This window comes from Pinus tabuliformis, chromosome 5_2 (genome assembly GCF_031772625.1).
Source record: "Pinus tabuliformis cultivar Carrire ecotype Pingquan chromosome 5_2, CPIR1, whole genome shotgun sequence".
Taxonomy (NCBI): domain Eukaryota; kingdom Viridiplantae; phylum Streptophyta; class Pinopsida; order Pinales; family Pinaceae; genus Pinus; species Pinus tabuliformis.
Genome location: NC_142306.1, coordinates 537,623,297 through 537,637,438, shown reverse-complemented (window position 1 = coordinate 537,637,438; position 14,142 = coordinate 537,623,297). Strand labels below are relative to the sequence as shown.

Sequence of the window (14,142 nt, the reverse complement as noted above, 5' to 3'; positions counted from 1 at the left end):
CTTAAGAATTCTAATGCCAAAATTTCTCATACTAGTTTGATGATAAAGATCGGTGCTAGTCTAAGTTTGATTTTTGTTTTCCTTAGAGTCTGAGTCTTAGGGGACTTGAGTCAAGTATGCATTCTCATTCATCACTGGTCATTCTCATTCATCACCAGTCTCATAGCCATGTGTCAGTTTTGTTTAAAAGTTACTATGTGCCACAAATCCCTTTAGGTGATTTCGTAGCACATGTAACCATTTTGAAGTGTTTTCGCAACACATAAATCCTTTTTAGCAGTTTTGTAGTGCAACAGGTTTTAGGTGATTTCGCAGTGCGATATGTTTTAGGTGATTTCATAGCGCATAATTCAAAATTTTCACTGACTGTGCTACGAAATCGGAGATTCATGCATTCCGCAGCGAATATTTCCTAACTGTCAAATCTGTCAAGTTATAGTTGCGTCATTCATTGTTAGTTTATGCACTCCACATATCATGTCCAACCGCTTATCTCCATCATTACAGCCGCTAGGTACATTGGTACACATGGATTACAAGTTCCAAGAAAGGCCAGGTATTCACAGTCTTAATGATGATTGTATTCGTTGCATGAGGAACAAGCCTGCAAGTTTTCAATTTGAATACATTATTATCAAGCGAGGTAGTTATCAAGCGAGGCAGTTATCAAGTGAGGCAACCATTCAGGCAAGGTAGAGATTGAAGTTTGAGCAGCGACAATGTTTCAAACCTTCATGGAGGGATTGGCAGAAAGAAAAGACCACAGATCAGGTAGATGTTTAAGAAACGAACCTGAAGGTTTAGACATAACCTTGAAGAACAGAGAAGTCGAGCATGCATTTAAACAAGCTGGATGTTGGAATTTTTGCAAGAAACTCCATGGAGGTCATGCACAAGTCACCAAGGAATTTGCCTTGAATTTCATGGGACTAAACTCAAAGGTTGGTATGTTGGAATTGCAAGTCTCACCAGACATAATATCCACAATTACGGAGATTCCAAGAGGGCAAGAAAGTTGGTTCAAGAATTTCAAATTTGATATGACCCCATGCAAAGAATTTCTAAAGCAGGAGTTCATTAACTCAGATTTAGACAAGTCTGTTCCTAGAAGTTATGTCAAAGAATCATATGCCCATTTGCTTACCTGTATACAGAAGTACCTTACTTGTGAAGGGAGATATAACAAGGTGTATTCATATCATTTTAAACTTCTGTTCCATTTCACAGGAAAGATATCTATTGATCTACCTTTTTACTTATTCCGTAACTTAAGCAAAATGTGTGATAAGGTGCAGCTAAGAAAAGAAACATGTGAGATATCATTGTTCCACCATGGCTTGGTTAAGTTGATTGTTCTACATGAACTTCAGAGGGTAGGTAGGGACTGGCACACATTCATTTTCATGTCTGGTTTCAAGAACGAGACCGGTCTCAACCCTCAAGCTGCAAAAGATCTTCCAACAACAACTAGTCATCAGGCAGAAACAAGATCCAAGAGGTTTTCAAAGTTAAAGGCAAGGAAACAAGTAAGAGAATCCACCAGGTCACTGACTATCTAGGATACACCCCATCAGTCCTTTAAAGAGAAAAGTCAGGTTAAAGAAAGTGCACATGAATCAAGCACAAGTGACGAAGTTCAAAGAAGAAGGACTAGGAGCCAGGTAGCTAAAGAGAAAGGCAAATCAATGATTATTGAAGAAAGCCCTGTTTCAAAGGGAGACTTAAATGACTTATTGCAAGCCATTGACATTGAAGAATCACCACTAGTTCAAGCAGATTTGATAGAGTCAGGAAAAGACAAGGCTAAGAGAGTTAAAGCCTCGAAGAAACTCAAGTTTGATGATCAAGTTGATCAATTTGTCTTTAAGCCCAGGAGACCCATAATGAGGAAGTTTAAACAAATACAGGAGGTACTGCCAAGAGCAGATGAAACAGGGGAGGTGACACGGCCTCATGAAAGAAAGGATAAAGGCAAAACAATTGCCATTCAAGAAGAAGATAGTGTGGAGGACTTGAAAAGGAGATTGGGATTGGCCAACTTTGAAATTGCTAGACTAAAGAAAGCTGCCAGGAAATTTGCAGTTAAGGAGGTTTATTTTAACCAAATGCAAGCTCGGTGGGAGGACCAAACATTTCAAATTCCCGAGGTGGTTGATTTTAGTGTTCAATTCCATAGCTGGACTGTTCCTGCAATAAAGGAAGCTCAATTTATTAGAAAGGTCAATACAAACCTCAGATTTGGGATCAAGGTCATGAAGAAACAAATTGAAGACTTAAAGATATAGTTAAGCCAGCTAAAAGAATCTCCTTAAAGAAGTCTCACTTCAAGTAAGGCTATGTTTCAAATTTTGATGGTTTTGCTTGGTATAATCTTTCTTGAAGAATCATACATTTCCATTCAGTTTTGAAAGGCCTTGGAGTAGTTGAAAGAATGTTTAAATAGCAAAAGGCACAAAATGGAAAAAATTTGGTTGAAACTGTGTTTTTTGGAATAACACAGCAGTTTCGTAGCGCACTACAAAACTGTTGAAGATGATGACTAACGCTCAGTAGTTTCATAGCGCGCTACGAAACTGCTCAAGCTACACAATCTAATCTCAGTCAACCAATTTTGAAATACAAGGAGAAATTTTGAAAAGGGAATATCTTCAAGGGATCATCTAAAGCTATCAACTTTCAACAAGGTCAAGACAGTTGGAGGAAACATGTATTCAAAACCAACTCTAAACTTTCTGTCATAAAGTGAGAACATTTACTACAGTCCAAGATATGTCAGACAGCTTGGAAGAGCTTTTGCCTTCACACATGAAAGAGGTTTACAACACATCAAAGACGTGGCAATCAGTTATATTTTGGATAATCAAAGATAAAGGGCATGGTTCTTTGGATTCAAACATTTTTTAGGCAAACCATAGGCCGATAAAAAGGGGTAGTTTCCTATGTTTCAGGGGCAATGGAGAAGATATGACATTGAAGATCAACATGGATCTTTGAACATCCACCACAGCCAAAATAAAAAGGGACCAAATGTCAAAGAAAGAGAATGATTGTAATTAAGGCTATTATTAGCATAATATGGAGTTAGACTCCTACTTGATTTAGATCTCTAGAAAGTCTAGTTGTAGTTTGTTACATTTAATAAGCAATTAAAAGTTGAACAGGTGTCATTAGAAGTAAATTTCGAGTTCCCCTCATGTTTGAGGAGGAATTTCAGTCAGGTAGAAGAACTCTATATATAGGAGAAAGGGAAATGTAATAAGGGTTGGAAATTTATGTAAAAAAGCTCTGATATTTGGCTTATGTAAAGACTCTGTTTTTTTGGTAATACGGTACTGGCTTATTGCTTCTCAAGAATCATAGAGAGTTCAATGTATGAGTTTCATTTGTTGTCTTTTCATGTTTTCCACCATGTTATGAGTATTTGATTACTTAGAAATCACTTGTAGTGTTCTAATTTCCTTCACATACTTGTAAACTGTCTTCTTTGTGTTTGGTGTGCCCTACTTATATTGAAACCTGAATGCCTTGACTTTTATGCAAAGCCATGCTACTGTTAATACTAAATCACATATGACTCCATAATCCCAATGGATACTTGTTAATTTTGTTTCCACCATTTTCATTTTTATTTGTTTCACAAAGAGTTAGCCATCTTGATCATAATCAAAAATATTTAATCCTTTGAGAGAGCCCTCTCAGACTAAGGAGGCTAAGCCTTAGCTAAAAGATTGGTTTGAAATAGTTACTTGAAGTCTTCCCAGTCTGCAGCCTTCCAGGGCCTGATTTTGAGATAACAGGTACAAGAACTCCAAACAACTTATACATACTTAAGGGAGGGCAACATGGAGTTCACTTCATGGAGAAGGAAGGGTCAACTAGTAAGCCTCTTGAACTTGCCCATACTTATGTGGACCATCAAGGAAAAAGTCACCTCATGGAGAAGAATACTTTATTTTGTTCATTGATGACTCTTCTGTATACGGTCAAACAAGGCTACTTTCAAATGCAAGGAAAACAGGAGTCACAGTATCCGGATTCAGTTTGGAAACAGATATGGGAAAGCTTCAGCATTCCCAAGATTAACTTCTTCAGCTGGACCTTATTCCACAACAAAATCTTGACCGGAGACAATTTGTGCAAAAGGAACTTTGCAGGCCCGCATCGTTGTGTCCTCTGCAAGAACGCTTCAGAAACAGCAGTCCATTTGTTTATTGACTGTGAGTACGCACAGAAAGTGTGGAACAGCTTCTTAATAGGGCTGAATGTGAGTCCCCCAACACGCTGTCAGATCACAGATTTGTTTTTGACATGGAAAACTCGGTACCCCCACAGCATCAACGAAAAATCTCTTTGGTACAAGTTATGGATTGCTGCACCGAAATACGTTTGTTGGAAGTTGTGGCTCTCCAGGAATGAAGCTGTCTTCAATCACAAAGACATAAATGCAGAAGCAGTAGCAAGGCAGGCCAAGGATCTCCTCCTGGAAACTCTGAGACAAACTAGCGTTAAAGACAACAACCTCAGAAATGAAGAAAAGGCGTGGCTGGAAGGTTATACTCCCATGCCAACTACTCATGCCATCATCCGCCCAAACCACAAGGAAAACTGGCAGCACAGAGACAACTCGAACAATTTTCAAAATTGGTGGAAGTCACAAGGTAAATGTACAATCTTCTTTGATGAGGCTTCGAAAGGAAACCCAGGCAGATCAGGAGCAGGAGGCGTCATTTACTTTCAGAATGGCAGAAAAGAGGAATTCAGTTGGGGACTTGGGATACAAACCAACAATCAAGCGGAAGCACTGAGTCTATTAAAAGCTTGTCAACTGACCAGAAAAGGAAATGCAAATGAAATTATAGTTTTGGGAGATTCAGAACTGCTGATAAGGTCTCTAATACACAAGAAAAGTCTCAAAGACCCAGTTTTAAACAAGCAGCTAGCAAGAGTAAACAGATTATTGAAGGAATTCTCATCAGCACAGCTCTTCCATATCCTCAGAGATTTAAACACTGAAGCAGACAGGTTAGCAAATGTAGGATGCAATCTTGAAAAAAGTATGATCAGCATAAATGCAGAGACTCCGAAAATGGCAATCATTCCTTAGGAGCACTAGAAAAACAGAGAAAAGCAATGAAAGGGATTTGTAATACTTGCTTGGCTTTGGCCTTTAATAAATAAAATACTCGTTTCATTTAAAAAAAAGGAAAAAAGAATGTGTTGGATAGGTCTTCTCAAGCATAAAGATGAAGCTTTTGAAAAGTTACAAGCCTTCAAAGCTTTGGTTGAAAATGAATTAGATCGAGAAATCAAACGCCTCAGATTTGATCTAGGAGGGGAATTTACCTTGGATGAATTATTTGACTTTTGTGAATAACATGAAATAAAAAGGCAATTCTCCACCGCAAGGACTCCTCAGCAAAATGGTGTGGTTGAAAGAATGAACAGAACAATTCAACTAATGGCTCGATCTATGCTAGATGAATCTGGAACTCCTGCAACCTTCTGGGGTGAAGTTGCATTCGTTGTCATAACCATTCTCAACCAAGCAAATGTTCGGGTAAACAGCACTCAAACTCGACATGAACTTTGGCATGGTAAGACTCCTACTATAAAATACTTTAAAGTTTTTGGAAGAAAATGTTATATCAAAAGGACTGATGAAAAACTTGGTAAGTTTGAACCCAAAGAAGATGAAGGTATTCTTCTTGGTTATTCTTCTAGAAGTAAAGGATATAAATGTTATAATAAAAGACTTGGAAAAAATGTTGAAAGCATTGATGTTGTAGTTGATGAAGCATGCAAAAATAAAAAACAGATAAAATCAACAGAAGATTATGACAATGAAGAAGATGGGGATTATTTTCCCACATCAAATCAAAATCATATTTAAGAATAAACCAATGAAGCACTAGAAGAAGAGATAATGGTAGAAGAAAAGACTCTATCTAGGTATGTTCAAAAAAATCATCCAGAAACTCAAATTTTAGGGGAAAAGGAGGCAGGTGTATAGACAAAAAGAACTATTACAGGGACCTCAAGCTATCTAGCATTACTATCCTCCACCGAACCTCAAAATGTAAAATAAGCATGCAAAGATGAATGTTGGGTCAAGGCCATGGATGAAGAACTTGAGAAAGTTGAAAAAAATGATACTTGGGAATTAGTTCCTAGACCTCATGATAAAAATATTATATGAACGAAATGGATATTAAAAAACAAGCTAAATGAAAATGGAGAAGTCATTAGAAACAAGGCTAGACTTGTTTGTAAAGGGTATTCTCAATAAGAAGGTATAGATTTTGAAGAAACTTTTGCACCTATTTCCAGACTTGAAGCCATAAGGATGTTTCTTGCTCTTTCTAGCTTTCAGAAATTCAAAGTACACCAAATGGATGTAAAATCATCCGTTTTGAATGGAGATTTAGAAGAAGAAGTTTATATTGAACAACCAGAAGGATTCATTCTTGGAAATGATGTAAAACTTGTATGCAGACTCAAAAAGGCCCTCTATGGTCTGAAACAGGCTCCAAGGGCCTAGTATTACCGCCTTGACAAATATCTACACTAACAAGGTTTTACAAAAGGTTCAGCAAATAGCAATGTATATACAAATATTGAAATTGATAAATTGCTAATTATTATTGTTTATGTTGATGATATCATTTTTGGTAGCAATGAAGAATCCATGAGTTATAATTTTGCTTCAGTAATGCAACAAGAATTTGAAATGTCCTTGCTTGGTGAACTTACCTATTTTCTTGGTCTACAAGTTCAACAAAATAAAGATAGTATTTTTCTTTCACAAACCAAATATCTCAAACAGAGCTTGAAAAGGTACGGAATGGAAGATTCTAAACTTGTATGTACCCCATTGGTAATAGGATGCTGTCTCAGCTCAAATGATGAATCAACAGTAGTACATCAACCAAATTACAGATCCATGATTCTTAATCTGGTTTATCTAACAGGTACCCAACCTGACATTATGCATGCAGTAGGAATAGTTGGAAGATTCCAGGCAAACCCAAAGGAATCACACCTTCAGGTAGTTAAAATAATTTTCAAATATCTTCAAGGAACTCAGGACTTTGGTTTATGGTATCCTAGAGATGCAAATCTTACTCTTCATGCATATATAGATGCAGATTGGGAAGGAAGTGTTGATGATAGAAAAATCACTAGTGGTGGTGCATTCTATATGGGTTCCAGGTTAGTGTCTTGGTTCAGCAAGAAACAAAGTTCAATTGCTTTATCTACAACTGAAGCAGAATATGTGGCTTGTCGCGCGGAATGAGTCGATATTGCGGACAAGATAGACCTTCCTAGAATCTAAAGAAGACCTAACGACAAGCAAACCAACCAAACACTATCTTTCTCTAAATATGCTTCAATTAACAATAGCAAACAAAGGTTTTTAGGGCCTACCTTTGGTCCAACACAAGCTTGTGGATGCCCTCGCTCCTTTGATCCAAATGAGCTCCTCTTCGCGAATCTGCAAACACAAACAAGGCAAACAAATTAAATAGCACCTGAAAAACCAATTGAAAAACTAATTGCATGAAACATATTTAACATGAAAGTCAAGGAGTCCATGAAACAAATAACATAAGATACTTGTTGAGAAAAATGAGTTTGATTGTATTAATTCAAAGAAGAAGAACTTTACAACCTTTGCCTTGACGTTGTACAAGCTCCTCCCAGGGTCCAACAAGATGTCTCCTCTACTTTGACAAGCTTCACTCACTCTCCAATAGAACCAAGAGGTATGTGATCTCTCCTCTCGAGCTCAACCAAAGAGTCTCAATTTCACTAGAATTTACCCTCAAAATGTTCAGCTTCTAACCTCTCTAGTCCTCACCCCAATGCCTGTATTTATAGTGCAATGGAGGGAAGTTACTAGGTCCTCCTTCAAAGGGATAAAGCCCTCCTTCAAAGGGATAGCTCCTTTACTCAAGGGATTAGTTCCTTCTCTTTTGGGATGCATGAACCACCTCAGGGCGAACAATCCACGTCAAAATTCCTTCTAGAAAACTCTAGAATTAACCCAAAGTGAGTTTTTTAAGATAAAAATTGCGCCTTTTGACTTTCACAGGGGTCCGCACCTGCACCGTTAGGAACAGAGCGGGTAGGTACGCATTTTTTGTACACAGAAGGTGCGGGACCGCAGGTGACCATGGGAGAAAGTGTGGAACTAGAGTTACATTGATTTTTAATGTCTTTCTCCCACTTCCAAAGCTTGATTTGAAGAGATGAGGTTCTAGACTTGCTTAGGAGGACAGTACAAGTGATGATAGACCCATACTGACTGCAAATAATCATGGTGATGATATTTTTGTGTAACAGATGGCCCCCTAAAGTGCAAAGTATGTAGTAGATGAGGATTTCATTCATCATATCGGAAGAGTGAAGTACTTGATCATTTCGAGGATTATCTTGTGGAGAGCCCAATCGAAACCTGTAAAAACATTCAATGCAAGATATATATATGAGATCATATCATCGCTGAGGTAGGCATTCCCATACTCAGATCAAAACTAAATAGAAACCTATCTACTGCTCTGATATAGGAATGATCTTGTGAAACATCATAAGTATAGACTCGTGTGAACATAGTATGGACGCAACCATATTTTATGAATAGTCCACAACATAATGAGTACAAAATTCCTCGCAGCCTGGATGGTGGAAACTAGATCCAGGGTCTTCATTTCTACTTCCCGAAACAGTACGATTCTATCCATGCGAATAAATGTGTTGATGTCGAACATGGTAGAAACCACTTGATTACCAGTCAATGATGTAAACTGTTAACAAGTGTGAGAGAAACCACCAGTGATGTCAATGGCTCTCAAAGCACTCAGTACAATCCACGAGACGTGAGTAAATGTGTTAATGTCGAACATATCATGGAATCCTTTGATCGAAAGTCAATGATGTAAACTGTCGTCAAAGGCGAGAAACCTGCCATTGAGGCATGCAGACCCCAAGGTATTGACGATCTCTAGATCATCTTTCTAGATAATGAACTGAAGTCGATAGAAAGCGATCCGTTGCAGGGAAGCCCACAACACGAAATCATAGATCAAGTTGAAGAAATTTTGTTGCAAGGACTGACTCAAGGATGGTCAAGATGGATGACAGATATTTTGTAGATGAATGGCTTATTGGCAGTGACCTCTTGAACACATAACGACACGACAGATGGCTTGGTGACAACTGACCCAAAGTTAATACCCAGAAACCGGCTGAAGACTTTCAATGTGGTTTGATCAACTATTAGGCAAAGGGTTTCCCAACCCAGGTGAATAAAAGTGTCGTGTTCAAGAGGGGTTACAAAGTATGACAAACAGACTCATTTTCCTCTCTTTTCCCCCACCATTTCTGGCAAGTACCTCTTTATTTTTGACAAGCTTGAGGAGGATAACATTTGCCTGGTTATAAGCTCATCCTTCGGATGAGTCCAACTTAGTTTAAATTCGAACCCTAAGGAGTGGTTCGTTCCTGTTTGTAATTGAACAGGTCCTTTAATGTGAAATTTTAACAAGTCCAGTATAGGAGAAACTCAGTGTTTTTCAATTTTAGAGAGTCTGAAAAAACTTAAGAAAACTCCAGGGTTGACCTTTTTCGTAAATTTGTGTCTCCCAAGCCCGAAAAAGTATAAAATAATACTTGAGAGAACCGCTTGATCTTTTACAACCAAGGAGTACTTTTCGTTATTAGTGTCACTGACCCGAAAAAGCAAAAAAGTGATCAATGACATGTCGTTTCATAACTAATATCGAATTTGAAACGACAAAAATCCGGCAATCTTTTCATGTTTTTTACGGTCGGAAAATAGCTGTAAGTGGACCATCTTTTAATTCCATTTTAACGAGTTTAAAAGAAATGCCCGGCAATCTTTTCATGTTTTAGGAGTCAGAAAAGGGCTTAAAGATGACTCTACTTGTTTTTTTTGTTGAAAATGATAGATTTCGCCAGAATAATCCTGTATTCTGCACAAAGACACAAACATTACTCATACCTGTTTGAAATGGATAAAAGCATTGCAAAATACCTTTTCAAAGTGAAACATAAACAAATTTGCGATTTATTTACTCAAAAAACTTATAAAAAGGGCCTTTGTCAATTCATTTTTACCGTTTGAGTTTGGTTGAGAAAATAGTGCTTTTGCTTAGAAAACTTCCCGTGAAGATTGTGGAAAATCCAACCGTCGGAATCGAGTGCCGTCTTCTCCAGGTAATCCACATCACCTTACTCTTCATTTTCAACCATTTAGTTTTTTGATTTAGCCCCTCATTTTGTTTTTTGGGAGAGTTTTTAGGTGCAAAACCCGCGCGCGGAGGTCCGTAGGTTTACCATTGCGGACCCGCGGACCCCGACTTTTTCTCCATTGGGAAAAAGCTTGGGGTCCGCACCTTCCGTGTAGACAAAGTGCGGACCCACGCACTGTGTCTAACGTGGAGGGTGCATACCCCGCAGCAAGGGTTTTGAACTTAAAATTCCTCAAAAATGGACCAATCAAAAAGTTTTCTAGCAATCTAATTAATCTTTATACTTGATGCAGAGAATATATCATGCTAGATTGGCGAGAACGGGAGCATGAGGACGTGGATACCGCCGCATGGAATCATCAGCCTTCACTTGATGCTTTGAGGGCATGCAGACTGTACAAGTTCTAGACCATTCCTGGCATGAGGGCTCAGGTAGATTTCTTACAGTGGCGGAGCGTACAGGACCAGTGTTTTTTCATTGGTGGACACCAGCTCGAAATCGAGCTCGAGGATATTTATTTCTTGACTGGTTTGCCTAAGAGAGGCGAGGACTTGACTCTATTCGGGACTAGGCCAGGTGGCCAGTCTGTTGATAGCCTCCGGCTAGAGTACTGCCACAGCCAGGCTAAAGACAAAGGGATAGACATAAAGACCATGTCCCGTCTTGAGCTCATGGTGATTGCGTTTACTGTCACCAGACTTTGCAGAGCTGCCGCATTACATGTTGCCACCGGATCCCAGATGTGTATTGCAGTTGATTGCTTTTAGGGCACCATCTTCAACTTGTGCAATGCTGTGTTGGCCAATGTGAAAGGCCAACTGACCAGGGCCAAGAACGGACGACTAAAGACCTTTGGTTATGGGGCTTTGGTCATGAGTTTTGGCCTGGAGAGGGTTCCTATGCTGATCCCACAGCATCTTGTTGTTGGAGCTGGGCTTCCTCGAGAGCCCAAACTGATGCAATGGGTTGCAGTCATGGCCCGTCACCTGGACGAGAGGACAGAGGTTGCTCGGTTCAAACCTGAGTATTTCCAATGGTTGGAAAACCAGGTTTTTCGCATTCAGGACTTCCCTTACGGTGGGATAGATTTCCGTGGTGACCCAGACATGGTTCTTCCACCAGGAGAGCAGTGGGACGAGTCAGGTAAAATCCTTTTCAACTTTCCTTATTTAATTTTTTTTTTATATTTTTCATCGTCTCAAAACTGATAGTAAAAATTTCGAATGTAGATGTGGGTCCACAACAACCAGCCGCTCTCCGGCCTTTCGAGAGGAGGCAACCAGTTGCACCCGCGCCAGCCCCATAGGACGAATCAGCAGAGGTTTTGGCTGAGTTGGAGAGTCATCTTGAGCGTTTGACAGGAGATATTCCTGAGACTACTATCGACGACATTCCTCGTCAACTTCAGCGCTATGTGATTGGAGTCCCGTGACCTTTTAGGAGGTTCCTTTGCAAGGTGGCTCGGGCAGTGGTTTCTTATAGAGATCATCACCAGTGATAGGATGATCGCCTTTCGTGGGCACATGTGACATTTTTGTTTTTTGTCCTTATCATTTTTGCCGATCATAAGGTGTTTTTCAACCTATGATCGAAGACGATGTATTTTTTGACACACTCCTATATATATATATCACTATTGCCGGCTTATCTTGTTAAACATGTGTGATGAAATGTTTTTAAATTTACATGTATGATTATTGCAAATGTCTACTTAACATTCGAGAAGAAATTGCATCTGCTAATGTATTCAAAGACCTTGGAATATGCTGATATTCAATATAATCAAATTCACGTTCCAAGAGACGCACTCTCAAAAATAATCTCAGTAACACTGGATTTCTAATGGCATACACTCTATTAAGCTGTAATACAACAAGTTCAGAGGGCGAATAGATAACCCAAGCTGCGGAAGAAATGTTCCGTGTACTATGACAAGCACCATCAACAAATCCAATGTATGTTTGAAGAGGCATCGACATCTGCAATATCAAGAGTAAAACCAAGATAAGCCAGAATAATGACGAAAAACAATCTCTAAGCTAAGCACACTTTTTAAACTAAAACACACTTGCTAGAAAGAAAAACTAACCGAACTAAAAATCTCCATACCCATTCTTTTAAGCATAGTACCTCTTCAAGTAAAATCCATTTCTGGGTTTACCCAAAGAGTCCCCATCAAAGTCTACCAACTCATAGGCCCCTTTTGCTAGCTTTCGCTTAACAATATAGGGCCCATGCCACATAGGAACGAATTTTCCAGCACCTAATTTATAATTAGCTTGATCATAGAATAACATTAGGTCTCCTTCCGAAAAATTTTGAGGGGTCACATTTCGATCATACTGAGCTTTCATACATTTTGCGTGAGTCTCGATTGCCAATGCAGCATCACGTCAATTATCATCTAATTGAGCTAAGTATAATAAACGCTTTTCCTCTTCAGAAGTAGCTGGAAGTAACTCGATGGCCATTTGCAGTGACAGGATTTCGCATTCAATGGGTAGCACAACTTCCAAACCATAAACTAGTTGGAAAGGAGTGAACCCTGTTGATGTTTTCACTGAGGTTCGGTACGCCCAAAGCGCTGAAAATAGCATGTTGTGCCAATTCAACTGATGAATGCCAATGATTCATCAGATCATGATAACTAAAACTTTGTTGATGGACTCAACCAGACCGTTAGCTTGTGGATAATAAGGAGTTGAGCTATCGTGACGCAAGCGAAGCTGGCCTGTAAGTTCTATCATCATAACGTTTCGAAAATGGCGCCCATGATCAGTGATTATCGCTTGCGGGACACCAAACCTAGCAATTATATGATTGGACATGAAAATTGCAGTTGTCTTGCCGTCTGCTTCGAATGTAGGCATTGCCTCAGCCCACTTAGTAAAATAATCTACCGCAAGGATGGTATACGCATGCCCCCCGGCCGAGTGAGGGTTACATGTAATAAAATCAATACCCCATTTAGTAAAAGGACCAACGGCAATTATAGGGTGGAGAGGAGCAGATGGAGCGTGCATCTTACGATAAAAAATCTGGCAGTTGTGGCATTTTAGGACCGCCGTAATACAATCTTTAAACAAGGACGGCCAGAAGTAGCCAGCGCGCAAAATATTTTGGGCTGTGGCATACCCAGACATATGACCGCCACATGCCCCAGAGTGACAGCCATTTAGAACCCTTTCAGCTTCTTCGTGAGTTAAGCAACGTCGAAAAATAGAGTCCGCCCCATGACGATAAAGAGTATCTCCAATAATTTTGAATTGTTGGGACTGGAATCGAATTTTCCGACGTTCCGACCTTGAAATTTTTGTCCGAAAGGATTGGGTCTGGAGATAGACGATGATATCCCCATACCATGGATCCAAAGTACTGATTAGAAATAAGGATTCGTCCGCAATGGGCTCCTCCGCCACAGTTTCCGTGTCAGCATGCGGGAAGTCACACATTAACTCCGCGAAAACTAAAGATTTCTTAGACTTGGATTTCTCAAATTCCAAATCGAACTCTTGCAGGATAACGATCCATTTAGAGTACTTTCCCCCTAGAAATTGTTTGGTCAAGATGTAGATCATAGGGTTGCAATCCGAAATGACTGTAGTTTTACGTAGTAAAATGTAGTGACGAAAACGTTGGACATCTTGAACGGCTGCCAATGCCAATTTCTCCACATGTGAGTATTTTAGCTCAGTTGGATTTGACGTTCAACTAAGGTAATATATCACATGTTCTGTTCCGAATTCATCTTCCTGAACTAAGACCATTCCAATGGTGGAATGGGATGCGGCGAGATACAAAAAGTAATCCTGGTTGTAGTTGGGAGGATGCAACAACAGTGCATGGGTCAACGCGTGTTTGAGTGCATCA

At 39.4% G+C, this 14,142-nt stretch overlaps 1 protein-coding gene across 1 annotated transcript in view; it reads left to right on the top strand.

Annotated features, from left to right (window-relative positions):
- The first annotated feature begins 3,964 nt into the window (after nucleotides 1-3,964).
- LOC149160089 (uncharacterized) overlaps nucleotides 3,965-14,142 on the top strand; it is a 52,926-nt gene continuing 42,748 nt past the window's right edge. Inside the window, exon 1 of the mRNA XM_089434508.1 lies at nucleotides 3,965-5,054. Within this exon, the coding sequence (XP_089290634.1) occupies nucleotides 3,965-5,054 (1,090 nt within the window). The remainder of the gene's footprint in view (nucleotides 5,055-14,142) is intronic.